A 17801-nucleotide genomic window follows, 5' to 3' on the forward strand; every position below is an offset into this window, starting at 1 on the left:
TTCTTTTTTCCACTGATCTTAAGAAAAAGGAAGGGAGAGAGAAAGACAGGGAAAGAAGAGAAGGGAGAGAAAGACAGAGAAACATCGAAGCATCAACTGGTTGTTCCATTTAGTTGTGTACCCGTTGATTGCTTCTCATATGTGCCCTGACTGGGGCTCAAACTGGTGACCACAGGGCCTCGCCAGCACCCCTGAGATGGAGCAGGTGTCACTGGGATCATCTGGTGACACTGGTACTGAACCAGCAACCTTGTCGATCTGCAATGAAGCTTTATGCACTGTGCCACCGGCCAGGGCCTGAGTGTTTTCTTTATGGGAGTAACTGTCGGTATGAAGAGACAGTGTAAAATGTTAGCTATAGGGGTACACAGTCGGCTCATTTGTGCTTTTCAAATTCTCATATTAGGGACCCTTTAAAAACTTGTTGAATAATCTACATACTAAAAAGTACACAGATCAGAAATATAGATTTCGGGATGGATTAAAAAAAAATCACACATCTTTAGAGAATAAATTTGAAAAGTGACAAAATAAAAATCCCATTGTGCATTGATTATTATTGAGTATCCGGTAGTACCTTTCCTTCTCGTCTTCCCGCCCCTCATGAATATGTAGTTTTTAAAATATCCTTCTTATAAGCTGTGAAGTCTTTTGAAGGGACTGGTATTCTTGACTAGTAATTGATCCTCTTTTATTTCAAAGATCTTCCAAGCACAGCGACCTCTGTGAACATCCCCGACCTACTGCCTGGCCGAAAATACATCGTGAACGTCTATCAGATATCCGAGGAAGGAGAGCAGAGTCTGATCCTGTCTACTTCCCAGACAACAGGTACATGTGTACCACCTGCTGTCCAGGGGGTCTTTTTATCAAACAGACCTCCAGCAGTACTTTCTGACGGTTTTTCTTGCCTTTTCTCTGTTAGCGCCCGACGCGCCCCCGGATTCTACCGTGGACCAGGTTGACGACACCTCCATTGTCGTTCGCTGGAGCAGACCCCAGGCCCCCATCACAGGTCAGCCTAGCTGCTTCTTCTTGGCTGCCATGTTAGTCTTGATGGCATAAGAGGTGAGGCAGCAGATTCTGATCAGAGGACCAGCATGCCACATCAGTCCACAGAATTGCTTGTCTAGGGTAGAGGTGTGTGTGTGTGTGTGTGTGTGTGTGTGTGATATTAATTAAGAATGTGATTATTTTCAGGTCTTACAGCTCTGCTTTCTCATGGATCATTTCCCCTCAAATACATTTTATCACCCCCCCCCACCCCCACACACACACATACACAATCTCTAAAGCCAGTCTATTCATTTATTAAAGCAGGCATTCCCATAGCAGAAGGGGGGTAATTTTTTATAAAACCTCACTCTAAGACTTATACTTAAAGAGGTAGGTAAGTTGCTTTCATATTTAGCTCATTTGGTAACCCTGCTGTCTCTGAAGCTCTGATAAGACATAGACAGTGCTCGACAACTCTGCTTAGCACGGTTCAGTAATTGCTACCATCATCCAGAGCTCAAAAAGAAGACTCGGTTCAACATGAATACATATTTTCAGCTCACAGCTTCTCTACTAGACATCTAAAGGATCTTGGGTCTTCAAGAATGGTCTTTATTACTAAAATGGTTTGCGTGGCTGTTCTTATCTTTGCACTGAATACTCCTCGAAAGAGGTAGAATTATTAGAAAAGGGGGATTGATGACTTTTTCCACCTCTGTTTCATAAAACAGTGTGTCTTGCTTTTTTCCCTATGAACCTGCAGGATACAGAATCGTGTATTCACCATCAGTAGAAGGTAGTAGCACAGAACTCAACCTTCCTGAAACTGCCAACTCCGTCACCCTCAGTGACCTGCAGCCTGGTGTGCAGTATAACATCACTATCTATGCTGTGGAAGAAAATCAAGAAAGTACTCCTGTTTTCATCCAGCAGGAAACCACTGGTGTCCCTCGTCCAGGTAACTTAGAGACAGTTCTTGTACTATCTCTCCTGGTAGGGCGTTACAAGGCAATAGTGTGAACCTTTGTTTTGTTAGAGCAGCGATTTTCAACTTTTTTCATCTCTTTGCACACATAAACTAATTACTAAAATTCTGTGGCACACCAAAAAATATATTCTTTGCTGATCGGGCACACACAACAAAATAGTAGAATCTTGATTCATTCAACACTGGGCAGCCATTATTGTGTTGGCTGATGTTATTATTTTTTTATTTGACAATCTAAGGGAAAAGAGGCCAGCGCCCCTGACTAAATAATCAGGTATTGCATGTTATAAAAATTCTTGTGGCGCACCAGTTGAAAATTGCTGTGTTAGAAGAACAAAACCATCCTTGAATTGTGTTCATTCTGTTAGCCTGCTTGCAAGGACCAGACGTGTAAGAAGAAAGAATAATTGTCTCTGAGGGGAGCAGGGTGTGTGTTTTATCTTTGTTAACAGTTCCTATATGCTAGGTAGTCAGATTAGTTTATCCCTAAATTTATGAAATTTAGCTAAAATGTTCTCATTATAAAATAACAAGGCTGGTTATTGACTTTTCTGATTAAAAACTGACAGCATAAAGGCATTGTATTTTTCCCTAGAAACTTAACAGTTAGTTCATCTGTTGCTCTTAAGTATTCTAAAATGATTCCGTAAAATGACAATCACCACATATTTTTCTATTGTCTCGATGAGATTTTTTTTTTATATGTTCATTTTAAACTTCTCAGTACGACATTTTATATGTTGGCACTTCATCTGCTGACATACATATGCTATATTATCTTTTTATTTTTATTTATTGATTTTTAGAGAGAGAGAGAGAGGGAGAAAGAGTGAAAGAAAAACATTGGTTTGTTGTTCCACTTATTCATGCAGTTGTTAATTGACTCTTGTATGTACCCTCACTGGGGATCAAACCCACGACTTCAGCATGTTGGGGTTATGTTCTAACCAGCTGAGCAACCTACCCAGGGTTACCTACATATTTTAAATGAAACCTTCAAATGTCACATGTAAGCAATATGACTGAACCATGAACATATAAGCAAAAAAAGCATGTTCTCTGGTTGAGACGAAACTCAGCATTGCTCTGGAATGACAGGTTTTATACAACTTGGAACTGGCTTTTAAAAACAATCTTTAGCAGGAATGGTGAATGACCAGCTGGTTCTTGTCTCTTAGATAAAGTCCCCCCTCCCCGAGACCTGCAGTTTGTGGAAGTGACAGACGTGAAGATCACCATCATGTGGACACCCCCCGAGAGTGCGGTGACCGGTTACCGCGTGGATGTGATCCCCGTCAACCTGCCGGGCGAGCACGGGCAGCGGCTGCCCGTCAGCAGGAACACCTTTGCCGAAGTCATGGGGCTTTCCCCCGGCGTCACCTATCACTTCAAAGTCTTTGCCGTGAACCAGGGGCGGGAGAGCAAGCCTCTAACAGGAGAACAGACAACCAGTAAGTCTTGCCCCCGACCTTATCTCCACCCCAAATTCTCCATCCTCACTCCCAACCTGGGATCAATATGCATCACACCACTTACCTCTAGGTCTTCAGTCAGAAAGAGGAAAATACTCAACCAGTAAGGAACAGTAACGGACATAAACTCACATTGAGCTCAAAAACAGAAAACTCTCTAAACGGTAATCCATTTCCCAAATATGTGTGCCAGTGAAAATGGCACTAAGAGAGACTTTAGAGAACCTAATTTTCTTTGCTAATGGAAACGTGGATTAAAAACTGGAGTGCATTTTTGTGTAAAAAAATACATCTAGGTCAAACTTCAAATGTAAGCTCCTAACATGTTTGTAGTAGAATTATTTACAAATGATTTTATGAGTCTGTTTCTGCTTGTTTGTTTATTCTGTCCACATATAAGTGAAATTATCTGGCATTTGTCTTTCTCTGACTTCTTTCACTCAGCACAACACTCTCTAGGTCCATCCACATTGTTGCAGATGGCAAGATTTCACTCTTCTTTATCTATTCGTCTGTTGATGGACGTTTAGGTTGCTTCCATATCTTGGCTATTGTAAATAATGCTGCAGTAAATAGATGGTGTATGTATGTGTCTTTTCAATTTAGTTTGCTGGGTTTCTTCAAAGAAATACTCAGTCATTGCTAAAACAGTAGTGCTTTTTAGGTACCAGATCCTCTGCTCAGTTCTTTATAAGTGTTATTCTCATGTTTAATCCTAGTGTTGACCTAATGAGGAAGGTCATATTGTTACCCTCATTGGGAATAATACTCAATAAAAGTTTTGCAACTTGTGAGGTCACAGATCCAGGAAATGATGGAGCTGGATGGACAGTGACCTTTGTCTTTTGACTCCCAAGTTCATGCTTCTAATTATTACACTTAACTACTTTGTAAACACATCCAATCTCTTAAAAATATTTTAAATCACCACAGGTTAACTGCTAGTTATCATACTCAAGAAGAAAACACAATTTGTGTATCTTTCTGTTAGTGCAAACTCACCAGTGTCCTACCATGATTCTGAAGTTCCTAGTATACGTTGTAATTATTGTCTAATCAGAATCATGTAAAAATTACTTTTATTACTCTTATCAAAGGACTATTCAATAATACGTGCAGAACATACTATTCTTCTTGCCCTCACTTAGTGGGCTTCTTCCTTTTCCTTAACTTGTTTGACCCAGTAGAATAAATTGTGGTGTTTACAAGTTTTTTTTCAATGCCTTCTCCCTAATGTTAGTATCATTCTGGAGGGTAATGAGAAAGTCATGCTGGAAATTAGACTTTCCACAGAATCATAGCCAAGCAAAAAAGGTCAGCAGTTTCTCATGACTGACACGGAGCTTTGCAAAGTTCTATGAAGCACTCAACCTCTTAATGGCTCAATATTTCCATGGTTTTTGACTTACGCTGTTTCAACCTTAAGAAAACTAGAAAATTCAGTCACATGTTAGAATTTCAGTATGATAATTACAGAGGTCCAAACATTTCTTGATGTGTTTTTTTTTTCTTTCTTTCTCTAGAATTGGATGCTCCCAGTAACCTCCAATTTATGAATGAAACGGACTCGACTGTCATCGTGACCTGGACTCCACCTCGGGCCCGGATAGCTGGGTACCGACTGACCGTGGGCCTGACCCGAGGAGGCCAGCCCAAGCAGTACAACGTGGGGCCCTCCGCCTCACAATACCCACTGAGGAACCTGCAGCCGGGGTCCGAGTACACAGTAAGCCTCGTGGCTGTGAAAGGCAACCAGCAGAGCCCCAAAGCCACCGGAGTCTTCACTACTTGTAAGCCCAAGTTCAATGTCTTTTCTTAGTGATGTCATCGGTTCTTACCTATAGTTACATTCTCTGGTCTTCATCCTTTTTTTTTTTTTTGTATTTTTCTGAAGCTGGAAACGGGGAGGCAGTCAGACAAGACTCCCGCATGCACCCAACCAGGATCCACCGGGCACGCCTACCAGGGGGCAATGCTCTGCCCATCCAGGGCGTCGCTCTGTTGCGACCAGAGCCATTCTAGCACCTGAGACAGAGGCCATGGAGCCATCCTCAGCGCCCAGGCCATCTTTGCTCCAATGGAGCCTTGGCTGCAAGAGGGGAAGAGAGAGACAGAGAGGAAGGAGAGGGGGAGGGGTGGAGAAGCAGATGGGCGCTTCTCCTGTGTGCCCTGGCCGGGAATCCAACCCGGGACTTCCGCACGCTAGGCCGACGCTCTACCACTGAGCCAACCGGCCAGGGCCTCATCCATTTTTTTTTTTTTCTTTTTTTTTTTTTTTGCATTTTTCTGAAGCTGGAAACAGGGAGAGACAGTCAGACAGACTCCCGCATGCGCCCGACCGGGATCCACCCGGCACGCCCACCAGGGGGCGACGCTCTGCCCACCAGGGGGCGATGCTCTGCCCATCCTGGGCGTCGCCATGTTGCGACCCTCCTGGGTGTCGCCATGTTGCGACCAGAGCCACTCTAGCGCCTGGGGCAGAGGCCACAGAGCCATCCCCAGCGCCCGGGCCATCTCTGCTCCAATGGAGCCTTGGCTGCGGGAGGGGAAGAGAGAGACAGAGAGGAAGGCGCGGCGGAGGGGTGGAGAAGCAAATGGGCGCTTCTCCTATGTGCCCTGGCCGGGAATCGAACCCGGGTCCTCCGCACGCTAGGCCGACGCTCTACCGCTGAGCCAACCGGGCAGGGCCATTTTTTTTTTTTTTTTTTTTTTTAAGTTAACTTAAAATACTTTATATGAGATTTAAATAAGAAATAAATTTAAAAAAATTTATGGACCAGCTGCTGGTTCATATGCCTGGACAGTAAGGAGCTTGAGCCAGAATGTCAATCATAAAGCACACTGCGTAGTCCAGGTCGTAATTTTTTGAAGAAAACATTTCTTGGTGAAAGAAATAGTGTGTAAAATTACATATGTTGCCAAGCTGCTTATTGGCTCAGGGACCAACCTTTTGAATAGCACGGTTTAAAGCACCCGGTTATTTGAAAATTGAATCCTATTGTAAATGAATTTACCAAATACTAGTTAAGCCAAGAAAAAATCAGCGCCTATGTCTTCATTCTAATACTTCGGGTATCGAATGATTGCAATAAGTATGGAGTGAAAACATCTACCAAATGAACGGACATCAACAGAACAAGAAGCTAAGGAAATGATTTCTTTATAAGTATTGCCTGCAGCAGATTAAAGTACTTCTGCAGAAAGGAATAAATCTTTCTTAAATTTCTCTTGAAATACCACAGAAGGAAAAAGACTGACAGTAATTTTCGGTCATATCTGACCTTTTGCTCAACATTTTATAGAAAGTGACCTTAAATCTCTTACCTAGTCACATCACAATAAAAGCCTGTCTTCATAAACGGACTTCTACTAAAGTACATCCTCATTTACATTACAAAGAATTGTGAGCTCCCCTCCCTTATTTCAGGCTGAGCATTATTTATTTTTAACCTGACAGCTTGAATTACAGACGCACCTAACAACAATTTTAGCATATGTATATGCAACTATGAACTAGTTTGCAATTCTCTAAAAGCCTTCAACAAATTTTACTGTTTGACAAAATATACAGATATTGAAAAGCATTCAAAAAGTGAATATCAGCTTAGTTCAAAAACAGCTATGGAATTAATTTTCCAAATAAATTATCCATAAATTTTTTCCTAGAGGAATTTATATTTTACTAAAAATGTATTGTACTTCTATTTAAATTTGTGTATGGAGTTTGCCTAGTGAAAGCTTCTTCTTTTTTTTTTTTTTTTTAATTATTTTTATTTATTTATTCATTTTAGAGGAGAGAGAGAGAGAAAGAGAGAGAGAGAGAGAGAGAAGGGGGAGGAGCAGGAAGCTTCAACTCCCATATATGCCTTGACCGGGCAAGCCCAGGGTTTTGAACCGGCAACCTCAGTATTCCAGGTCAACGCTTTATCCACTGCGCCTTCTTAAGTAAACTCTGTCCATTAGCAAGTAAAATCTGCTTTATGTTAGTTTGCCTTAAAAGTTTGCTATTTTATGTTAATTGTTACTAAGATACTCTAAAATCTAGTAACATGAAATCAATATCATTGTAGTCTTTGTGAATATACAGATTTTATAGATGTTCTTCACTGCATTAGAATAAGGATTTCAATAGATATCTTTTACTGACCACATATAATTCTACATTTATATAAACATAAATACATAAATATAGAATTATACAGTTATCTTTTTTACTCCTACACATAAGATGTATTTTATGTAGTCTCTTTTTTTTTTTTGGATAGAATGCCTATACTAACAATAACTAAGTGGAGTGAGGTAGGACAATATGGACTATTTCAAGTACTTTGATAGACGGAACAGGTTATTTTATTCTCTGCACAATAAATTTATATAAAATATAACTATTTTTGAATTTAAGTGCTGATAGTCAAAACTAATTTTACTAAAACTAAAGGTTACCATAGTGCCTTGCATATAATATATTTTAAAAATTCATTTAGTAGATGATACACTGAAGAAAGAATGATGCAAATAGCTCAACCAAACTTAGATTTAAATAAACCGACGTAAGCAGCAACATTTGTTTAACTTCCAGTACTCTCTGAGGCTATAAACATCAGCAGGGCTTGCATATTTTTGAAACTGCTTTAAGTTTCTGTAGCTTTTTACTGTCTTAGTAAGCTGAATTCTGGGAATAACTTTGCTGAGTTTTGTAACTCGTGCTGAAGTTTTAAGAGCAACTGTGGGTGTGCGGGAAGGTGTTGCTGGGGGGAAATTCAGTTTACTCTTTTATGAGTAGGGTACATTTAATTTCTTTAACAGCCAGGCTGTTCTTCACCTAACAAGACCTGACAGCACCTGGCTCGTGCTTACAGTCACATCCTTTGTTTGACATCAGTTTCTGGGTTTGCGGTTTGGAGATATTCCTGTAATGGTCTTCCCAGGCAGGGAGCATCATCTCAGACTTAGAAGATACTATACTGGCTGGCTGGCTCAAGCAAGAGAAAAAACCCAATCTTAAAGCCCAGGACAGTCGAGGAGAATATCGTTTGAAAACGTTGTGGTTTTCGCAGATGTTTAGTGAAAGAAGCTGACTGCCTACTGAATTGTTTCCTGTGGCCGTTAACATAATCAAACAGTGCTGGCTATGGCATTTTGGCAAAGTCAGCAGCAGTCAGGTGGTGTAAGATTTCAGAGGCACTGGGAAGGCATAAAAGGTCACCTATCCTAGACCCCCTCTCCCCCAAATGCCATCAAAATTATAACATACTTAGGAAACATTCACTAAACCAGTAGTCAACCATTACAATAGTTGTTACAAAGTGGCTCACATCCATATTTTATTTTTTCCCCCTCCCACAATATTTTTAAAATATCTATTTTTTTAAATTGCACATTAAAATCCAGACGGAGACGATGAAAAGAATTGCAATAGTGGGTCTGAGTCCCCACGTGGTGAAGTTGAAACAGTTGACTGGAGCTGAGCAGAGACTGGAGTCTTCCGACTTACCAGTCCCCATTTATGTAACTGTAACTGTGGAGGGTCACTGTGTCTCACCAGCCATTCATAATTTAGTATAAATACATTTAATAGTTTTTTTTTTTCCTAGTGGGCAGAGAATTTGGTTGGCATGTAAAGAGGAAGCAACTGTGAAGGCCCCAAACATGGGACCAAAACCATCAACACTGTTGTCGGAGGTCTCGGCTGTGGAGGCCTGACCTTTCCCGTAACATCTGGAAATCGAAGTGCTGATAGTCAAAACTAATTTTACTAAAACTGAAGGTCACTATAGTGCCTTGCTATGCTTATTCCGCACATCACAAGATGTGGTTGTTCAGCCAATCACATTTTAAAAGTTCTAAATTTATAATAAGATTTATAGGGTTATTAAAAATGTCCACTTTAACTTTCCTCACACCTATCCTTTTTCTTTGTTTGTTCTTTTTCATGTCTTTAAAGTACTACTTTCTCTAAGAGAAGTAATAGTTGTAGTTAGGATGCTAGAATATGTAAAATAGACTTCTGGTTTAATTCCTGATTGTATCATTATTATATAATTACTTTTCAAGGATTATTAAATTCCTGCAGTATTGTTATTCTGAATGAATACTCACATATTTAAGGAAATAAATGCTCTTTAGAATTGGTAAGTATATTCATGGTGGCCAATTTTGTTTAACATTTATATGGCATCCCTCATTGCAACCCAAAATAATTAACCATTATCATGGGGTAATTCAGCATAAAAACTATTTTTAGATCACCATCTAAAATTTAACTATTGTTCTCAAATTAATGATAAAGAGGGAGAATGATAATTAGTTGGCAGTGACCAGTTTTACACGTTAACACTGTAAGGAAATTTATTGTCATCAAATTTAAATCCCAGCTATGATCAAAGACATACACTTGCATTTCAGCCAAGTGTCAGATGACTTGGGAAGCTCATGAAAAATTGAGAAACCCTGACTTAACTCCAGATTTTCACCCAATGAAAGGACATGTTGCATTCTGGGATCTCTAGCTGATTACACTGAGGTTCTTAATAAGAAATACTCATCATCTGCATTCTGTGCAACCATCTGTGATTCCGAGGTTTTGACATGTGCGTTGTTCCCACCTGACAGTGCAGCGCTCGGGCTCCATCCCACCTTACAACACAGAGGTGACTGAGACCACCATTGTGATTACGTGGACGCCTGCTCCAAGGATTGGTTTTAAGGTAAGTCACAGATGTTCCGATTCTGTTGTGACATAGCCTGGCGGTGCCCTCACATTTCTGGACGGGGTAGAAACAAGCTGTTGAAAACTCAGGAGATCTGCGTCTTGTTACCTGCTTCTGTTCATGCCTCTCTGACCACATGTCAGGGCATCACAGCACTCCTGTCTGGCCGAGTGAGTGACTAGAAGGATGGACCGAGGAAGTGAAAATGCTTTGCAGAGGATAAAACATTAGCATGAAACTGTTAGTTGTTGTTATCTTATTTTTTCTATCCCTTATCCCCAGGGAACTACATTTAAAACTATAAAGGAAACTCTGTTTGATGTGTTGTTCTAAATGGGTGTCAACAAGTTCATGAAAGCCCATTGAGGGGGACCAGTTAAACTCAGAGTCACTTTAAAAATCACATTTTTATCCAATAGCTTTTATCTCAACTTGTTCGAAGCCCCCGTGGGTGAACTGCTCAATGGAAATTAAGATTAAGGTCTTCCCTGTAGGTATATAGATTCATGTTCTTTAAAGAGATGATATTAGGGAAGTGATGAATAAAATTAATATATTTAAAAGAATTATTTTTCAGCATTTAGAGTATATATAGAGAAATATTCATTGAAAAGTCAAGACTAAAGCTCCATGATTATTTGTTTATAAAAATACACCGACAGTCACTTCTTTGAGGTGTGCAAATGGTCATATTGATGACTGTGCCACTTAAACTTAGAGAAGGCCTTTTGGACGATTGCCAGCATAGCTTTTACATTTCCCTTAGCGGTGTCATTCTGACTTTTAGAAGCCTTGTAACATACAAAGAGTGTCTCTAGAGTGGAGCATCAATGACACAATATTACTTAGGTTTTTGAAAGAACATCTTAAAAAGATTTAAAATCATGGACAGATTCATTTTAACTCCTCTTCTGTAACGTATCATCTTGCAGTTGAAGCTATGAACATACCTCTTCCAAAGGAGAGTTTTTACAGTGCAAATTGTCACAGGGGCTGGTCCCTTAAATGGCAACTAAGAGGTGAATTGCATGTTAATAACTCATTAAAGAGAGAGGTGTAGGAGATTTCTTCCAGTGAAAAGAAAATAGTAATGAGCTGCTGTGTGGCCCAAAGCCCCAGTGTACTTACTTATGGTTTGTACCAGGAGGTGATTTATCTAGCAAAATAGTAGGTAGTGACATTTTCCTGGAACCTTTCATTACAACCATTTTGTGCAGTTTTGGAAAAGATCTTCCCCAACCCCAGCCTCCAGTGCAGAGAATTTCTAGCTAAAGTATGTCATGGAACTAAAATAAGGTCCCCTCTCATTCTCCAGGAAAAGTGCCCTGGGCAGTTCCTGGGCAGTTCACTTTCTGTGAAGCGTAACCACAGCCTCTCGGCAGTAATTCGGCTCAGGGAGTATCTGTCCTTGGTGTTCATTTTGCTCTTCTTTGTCTAGCTGGGTGTACGACCAAGCCAGGGAGGGGAAGCCCCTCGAGAAGTGACTTCAGACTCGGGCAGCATCGTTGTGTCTGGCCTGACTCCAGGAGTGGAATATGTGTACACCATCTCGGTCCTCCGGGATGGGAAAGAGAGAGATACACCTCCCATTGTAAACAGAGTGGTGACACGTAAGAGGAGTTCTTTGCTGGGTTTCTTTCTTTTCTTTCTTTAGTTTTTAGTTTTAAAAACTGTTCCACTTTCAGAAACTAGCTGATGTCAACATCACTTTTCACTTATGATAATGACACGGGATAAAGATCCCACCCCTGCTTACATTATTAGCCATTTCTAAATTTTGAGTAGTAAGTTCAATTTATGTCCTATATTCCATGGCATCAGAAGTGTTCTCCATGAATATTTATGAACTTTTATTTATGAATATTTATATCTTTCCAAGAATATTTATGAACCGGCAAGATGGAAAGGATTTCAATAGTATGTTTTGCAAGATCTTTGATCATAAAAAATAGTTAAAAAAAAAAAAAAAGACATTCTGTCAGTGAATGGCTGTCTACCATGGTTTCATAGTACAACTTCCATATATATTTTCTTTTCTTCTTCTTTTCCAAGTGAGAGAGGGGGAGATAGAGTGACAGACTCCCTCCTGCATGTGCCCTGACTAGGATCCACCTGGCAAACAACACCTGGGACCAATGCTCTGCCCATCTGGGGCCATACTTGCCACCGAGTTATTTTTAACACCAGAGGCAGAAGCTCGATGGAGCCATCCTCAGCACTTGGGGCCAATGAGCACGAACCAATTGAGCTATGGCTGCAGGAGGAGAAGAGAGAGAGAGAAGAGGGAGGGCAAGGGGTGGTCACTTCTCCTGTGTACCCTGGCCAGAAATCAAACCCGGGACATCCACACACCAGGCTGATGCTCTACCAGTAAGCTAACTGGCCAAGGCCCCACTTCTATATTTTTTACTGATTCAAAAAGAGAGAGAGAAAGGAAGGATAGAAGGAAGGAAACATTGGGAGAGCAGGAAACACTCTGTGGGTCCAGTGTTTTGGGTCAGCTTTAACTTTTACTTTAAAATCTTCTTTCTACGTAGCCTTGTCCCCACCGACAAATCTGCACCTGGAGGCTAACCCTGACACTGGAGTGCTTACAGTCTCCTGGGAAAGAAGCACCACCCCAGGTACGCCTGTGATGTGGCGGAAGGCAAGGGAATGCAAGACCGGTCCGCGACAAAGGTCTCAGGAACGGTTCCTTTCAGAGAAAGGTTTAAAATGATGAGTCCCTATTGCTCCATAAAAAATTCGAGAGGATATGAGTATACATCATCGATTGACATGGAAGGTGTTTTGCTTTGCTGCATGTTTATTTAAACCACTGGAAAGAGAACAAGGCAGCTCTTTATTGAACTGTAGGGAGTCCCGAGGGCTGAGGAAAAGCATTCTGGAAGGTGGCGTCTTGCTCAGGGGCCTTCCAAGATACCATGTAATCTTTCTTTTTATGAATTATTACAGATTCAAGTTTATTATTCAATGAGGTTTCACTAATATTTTGTCACTAAAAACTAAGGGTAATAAAAGATAAAAATAATCCTCTTTATAGAATGAAGAAACTGAAACTCATATAACAAAGTGTGGCCTACTCATAGTCACAAATTTTAAGTGTTGTAGAATTGGGATTGTAACTGAAGTTTTTCAGATTCCTTCTCACACCCAGAATCACACAAATGAAACTTAATTGTTTGTGGGGTTTTTATTTATATTCAATATTGAGAAATTTGCTTAAATGGAGGTCCATGACTATTTTTAAACCTTTAAATATAGCTTTTGTCTAATCTCCTTGATCACACATTCAAAGCTTATTTATAAAATTCAAAAATGTTTAACAATAGCTATAGCAATATTCAAGTAGCATGATGTACCGTGACCATGACAGGAGAGGTTTCAGATATTCCTGACCTTTGCAAAGCTCATCTGAAAGTCTCTTTAAATGAGAAATGTTAACTAAAATGTAATTATATGATTTAACATTGGGTATGTTGGAAGAATCATTATTAAGACATCAAGATACTCATAATTAAGAAAATTCTAAATTAAAAGTAGAGGTTCCAACTCATGTTGATTTCATTCATAACTTCTTACTTTAAGGGCTATATTTAATTTATTCTTACCTTTGCTTAGGCACACAATTAAGAGAATTATCTCTAATTATCTGACCAATGTGTGTAATCACAAAGAATAAAACTAGCTCAAAATATCCTTTTTAATTCCCCTCTGAAGTAGAGTGATTTTGGCCAAGTTTTCATTATCTGTGGGAACATTGTTTAAGCCAAAGTTATACTATTTCCAGCCAAATGACTGCATTTGAAACTAAGCTGACAAACACTAGATCATGAATATTTATTTAATCTTAATGATGGCCTAGCTTGTCTCGATGGTCACTAGTGAATGCAATGACCTCAACATTTATTTCTCCTCCAGTTGGATTTCCTTGTCTGTCCACTTTAGTTTTTACCCTATTTCTAATGACAAAATAGATCATCATTTCCCTGTCTCTTTAGTAAGTTTAACTCAAACACACCTTTGCATTGACTTTAGTCTGCCTCTGCAGATCTCTAATCATCGCTATTTTAATTTGAATCTCTCTTCCCATTCAACCTTCTTACTGCCTAATTTCTACATTTCTTGAAATCATCATCAATTAATATTCTTTCTCTAAAATCAGCAGCGCCACCTTTTTTCTCACACTTTTTATCTTTTTCCTATTCCCTTCCTGTAAATCCCATAGGTTCAGACTCTGGATGTTAGGAGAACCCGCTTTGGAGAAAGTGTCTAAGGTTGAGAGCCGTTTCATACTCTAGGTGAATTGGAATATTCTTCAGGTGTCATGCAGATGATCCATTAAGGGAAATCAGGGTACAGAGGTAGAAAGATTATGGAATTTGGGGATAAGAAAGCCTTTGGTAGACATTTCCCTGTTCCAAGATTATCTTGAAACCACGGTGATTAATGCCTGCCTCAGAAGGTGGTTGAAGGTACTAGTACTCAGGACAGTAGAGTCCTCACTAAATGCCAAGTCCTTTCCCCGTTCTCTTTTGTGGGTTCAACACTGAGGTCTGGTGTAAAATGCTCTGGGTTGCAAACCTTCCATGCAGCAACTTCCTCCTTTCTGTTTTCTGCAGACATTACTGGTTATAGAATTACCACCACCCCCACAAATGGCCAGCAGGGATATTCTTTGGAAGAAGTGGTCCATGCAGATCAGAGTTCCTGTACTTTTGAAAATCTGAGTCCTGGCCTGGAGTACAATGTCAGTGTGTACACTGTCAAAGATGACAAGGAAAGTGTCCCTATCTCTGATACCATCATCCCAGGTAATGGAAAAATAAGCTCTTATCCTCAGAAGGACAGTTTCAGTAAGAGTGGGGATTAAGATGTTAATCCCCAGATGGTCGAGTGTGTCAAATTATAGTTGGGATTTCATTCTGACCTCCCAACCACACTCTTCAAAACCGTGAAGTCAATGCAACTTTTTGGACGAATGCTTGCTGTTAACACTGCTTACTGTCTGTGCTTCACTGGGATGCTGTGTGTTGCGATGAGTGTGTAACGGAGTGGCGACCATGGCATTAACTCTGAATCTCAATGTCTGCTCACGTGGAAGTAATACTAAAACGGTGTCACGTGTCTGTCCTCAGTACTGACAGGCTAAAAGTAATACAGTAAATGCATCCCTTCGGTACACCTGGGCCTGGTCTCACAGTCCAGTTTTCAGCTGCTGTCTATAAAATAGCACCTGTCTCTATGTGTGAGCACTGACATAGCACTGAATTGACACATCTGATTCCTCATCTTGTTGTTTCAAATCCTTCTTTTTTAAAATTGAAAAAAAAACAGGAAAGGCCTTCCGGGAGTTCTTTCTCGTGGATTGAAACACAAAACTAAAAAGACCTATCCAGAGATAACTTCATTGTTTGTCCAAAATTGGATTGTGGCAGAATGAAAGCAGACAGATTGTGTTCCCCTTTGCACCTTTTTTATTTTTTTATTTTTTATTTTATTTTATTTTTTGTATTTTTCTGAAATTGGAAATGGGGAGGCAGTCAGACAGACTCCTGCATGCGCCCGACCGGGATCCACCTGGTACACCCACCAGGGGGCGATGCTCTGCCCCTCTGGGCCGTCACTCTGTTGCATCCAGAGCCATTCTAGCGCCTGAGGCAGAGGCCACAGAGCCATCCTCAGTGCCCGGGCCATCTTTGCTCCAATGGAGCCTTGGCTGCAGGAGGGGAAGAGAGAGACAGAGAGGAAGGAGAGGGGGAGGGGTGGAGAAGCAGATAGGTGCTTCTCCTGTGTGCCCTGGCCGGGGATCGAACCTGGGACTCCCGCACGCCAGGCCGACGCTCTACCACTGAGCCAACTGGCCAGGGCCCCTTTGCACCATTTGATAGAATGCTGTTAGTAATGCTAATTAAGTAACTCTCATTATGAATGAAACACAGTATTGGCAATAGCCTTGGACGCAGGCCTGTCTTCCACCTGAATTTGCCTTTAGATGGCACGTTGCACACCATATAGTCGTAATGTGTCAGCATTATGACCATACGTTGTCATGAGTGTTTGTATGGGGGAAAAAAAGAAAAAACTCATCAACCAGTATTTTTAAATCTACTTCATGCAAGCTTCATTTTCCTACTAAAACACATTGGATTCTTTAAAAAAACAAAACATTGCTGATACTTACTACAGCTATTATGTCTGGATCCTCAGAATGGTTTTGGCATCGTAAACAGGCCTATAACTTCTAGGAACCTGGAGGTTCAAACTGTACTGTTAAGAGACAGTTTCAAAATGTGAGAAAATCCCTACAAGAACATTGTAACCTGTTTGATTCTTCCAGGGAAGTAAACTATTCACAATGCTCAGGAAGTCTTTCAGATAATTTGGAACAGATCGCATATTACCATCATTGCTTTAACATTCCCTCAATTTTACTACTAGTAACCTGATGTCCACTGCTTTATTTTTTTCCTCTGTTTTGCCTCTATTTTCCTTTTGCCCCCCTCTTTGCTTTGTAACTCAATAGAGGTGCCCCAACTCACTGACCTAAGCTTTGTTGATATAACCGATTCAAGCATCGGCCTGCGGTGGACCCCGCTAAACTCTTCCACCATTATTGGGTACCGCATCACAGTAGTTGCGGCAGGAGAAGGTATCCCTATTTTTGAAGATTTTGTGGACTCCTCAGTAGGATACTACACAGTTACAGGGCTGGAGCCGGGCATTGACTATGACATCAGCGTTATCACTCTCATTAATGGCGGAGAGAGTGCCCCTACTACACTGACACAGCAAACGGGTGAATTTTGAAAACTTCTGTGTTTGAGACATGGATGGTGTTGCATGCTGCCACCAGTCACTGGTTAAATATGGATGTTTCAGTGGAAAAGCCAGCAATTCACTAAAGATTTGAAGAGGGGAGTTTGGGGAGTAAGGAATCAAATGCACATGCTAAACTGATTGGATGAAGACACAGTCAAGTAGTCTTAAGTATACTTTTGTGTAAAGCACAGATATGCATAAAGTTAAAGACATGTAGATATCTGATCTATTAAATACAAAATATCAGATTAATTGAATTTACTGACCTGTAATTGTTTTTAAATGATCTAACATGAATCCCAAATTGTATAATGAGCGCCAGCTAATAATAAGAAATGTACTTCCAAAATGGGCCATTATGCGCTTCTTTCTATTTCTACTCTTTGACAAATTCCACCATGTTCCTTCCTTATAGCTGACTAAAAACCCATTGGAATTTAGGGCAGAGTAGAAGGGGCCTGTTTGCAGGTAGAGAAAAACAAAAACAAAAACTTTGGAACACTTTTGAGTTCCATTGCTATGGTGAGGTAACGAAACTCCTCTTTAACCTCAGTCTGGGACAAGCATGCAACATTATAAACATTCTCTGCCCTGCATGGTAAGAAACATGCCGAGAACCAATTTGCATGAACCCTCTTCACTTGTAAGTAGTAGTCACTGAATGGAATTGTAGCTCTAGTCATCTCACATCAAGGGAAATTCAGGATCCTCTTGTCTTTTTGTCTGTGTGCATGTGTTTCTTTGGAAAGTACTGCTCTGTTTCTCTTTGCTGTGTGGCAACTTGAGCCTCTTCAGCCTGGGATAAAAGAATCT

The 17801-nt window shown here is 40.5% G+C and overlaps 1 protein-coding gene across 7 annotated transcripts in view; it reads left to right on the plus strand.

Annotated features, from left to right (window-relative positions):
- FN1 (fibronectin 1) overlaps nt 1-17801 on the plus strand; it is a 351744-nt gene that overhangs the window by 25301 nt on the left and 308642 nt on the right. For all 7 annotated transcript variants that reach the window (XM_066279672.1, XM_066279675.1, XM_066279676.1 and 4 more), the window contains exons 16-24: nt 703-831; nt 926-1015; nt 1760-1954; nt 3163-3435; nt 4980-5246; nt 10069-10163; nt 11605-11776; nt 12704-12790; nt 14789-14980. In XM_066279672.1, the coding sequence (XP_066135769.1) occupies nt 703-831; nt 926-1015; nt 1760-1954; nt 3163-3435; nt 4980-5246; nt 10069-10163; nt 11605-11776; nt 12704-12790; nt 14789-14980 (1500 nt within the window). The remainder of the gene's footprint in view (nt 1-702; nt 832-925; nt 1016-1759; nt 1955-3162; nt 3436-4979; nt 5247-10068; nt 10164-11604; nt 11777-12703; nt 12791-14788; nt 14981-17801) is intronic.

This window comes from Saccopteryx bilineata, chromosome 5 (assembly GCF_036850765.1).
Source record: "Saccopteryx bilineata isolate mSacBil1 chromosome 5, mSacBil1_pri_phased_curated, whole genome shotgun sequence".
NCBI classification, from domain to species: domain Eukaryota; kingdom Metazoa; phylum Chordata; class Mammalia; order Chiroptera; family Emballonuridae; genus Saccopteryx; species Saccopteryx bilineata.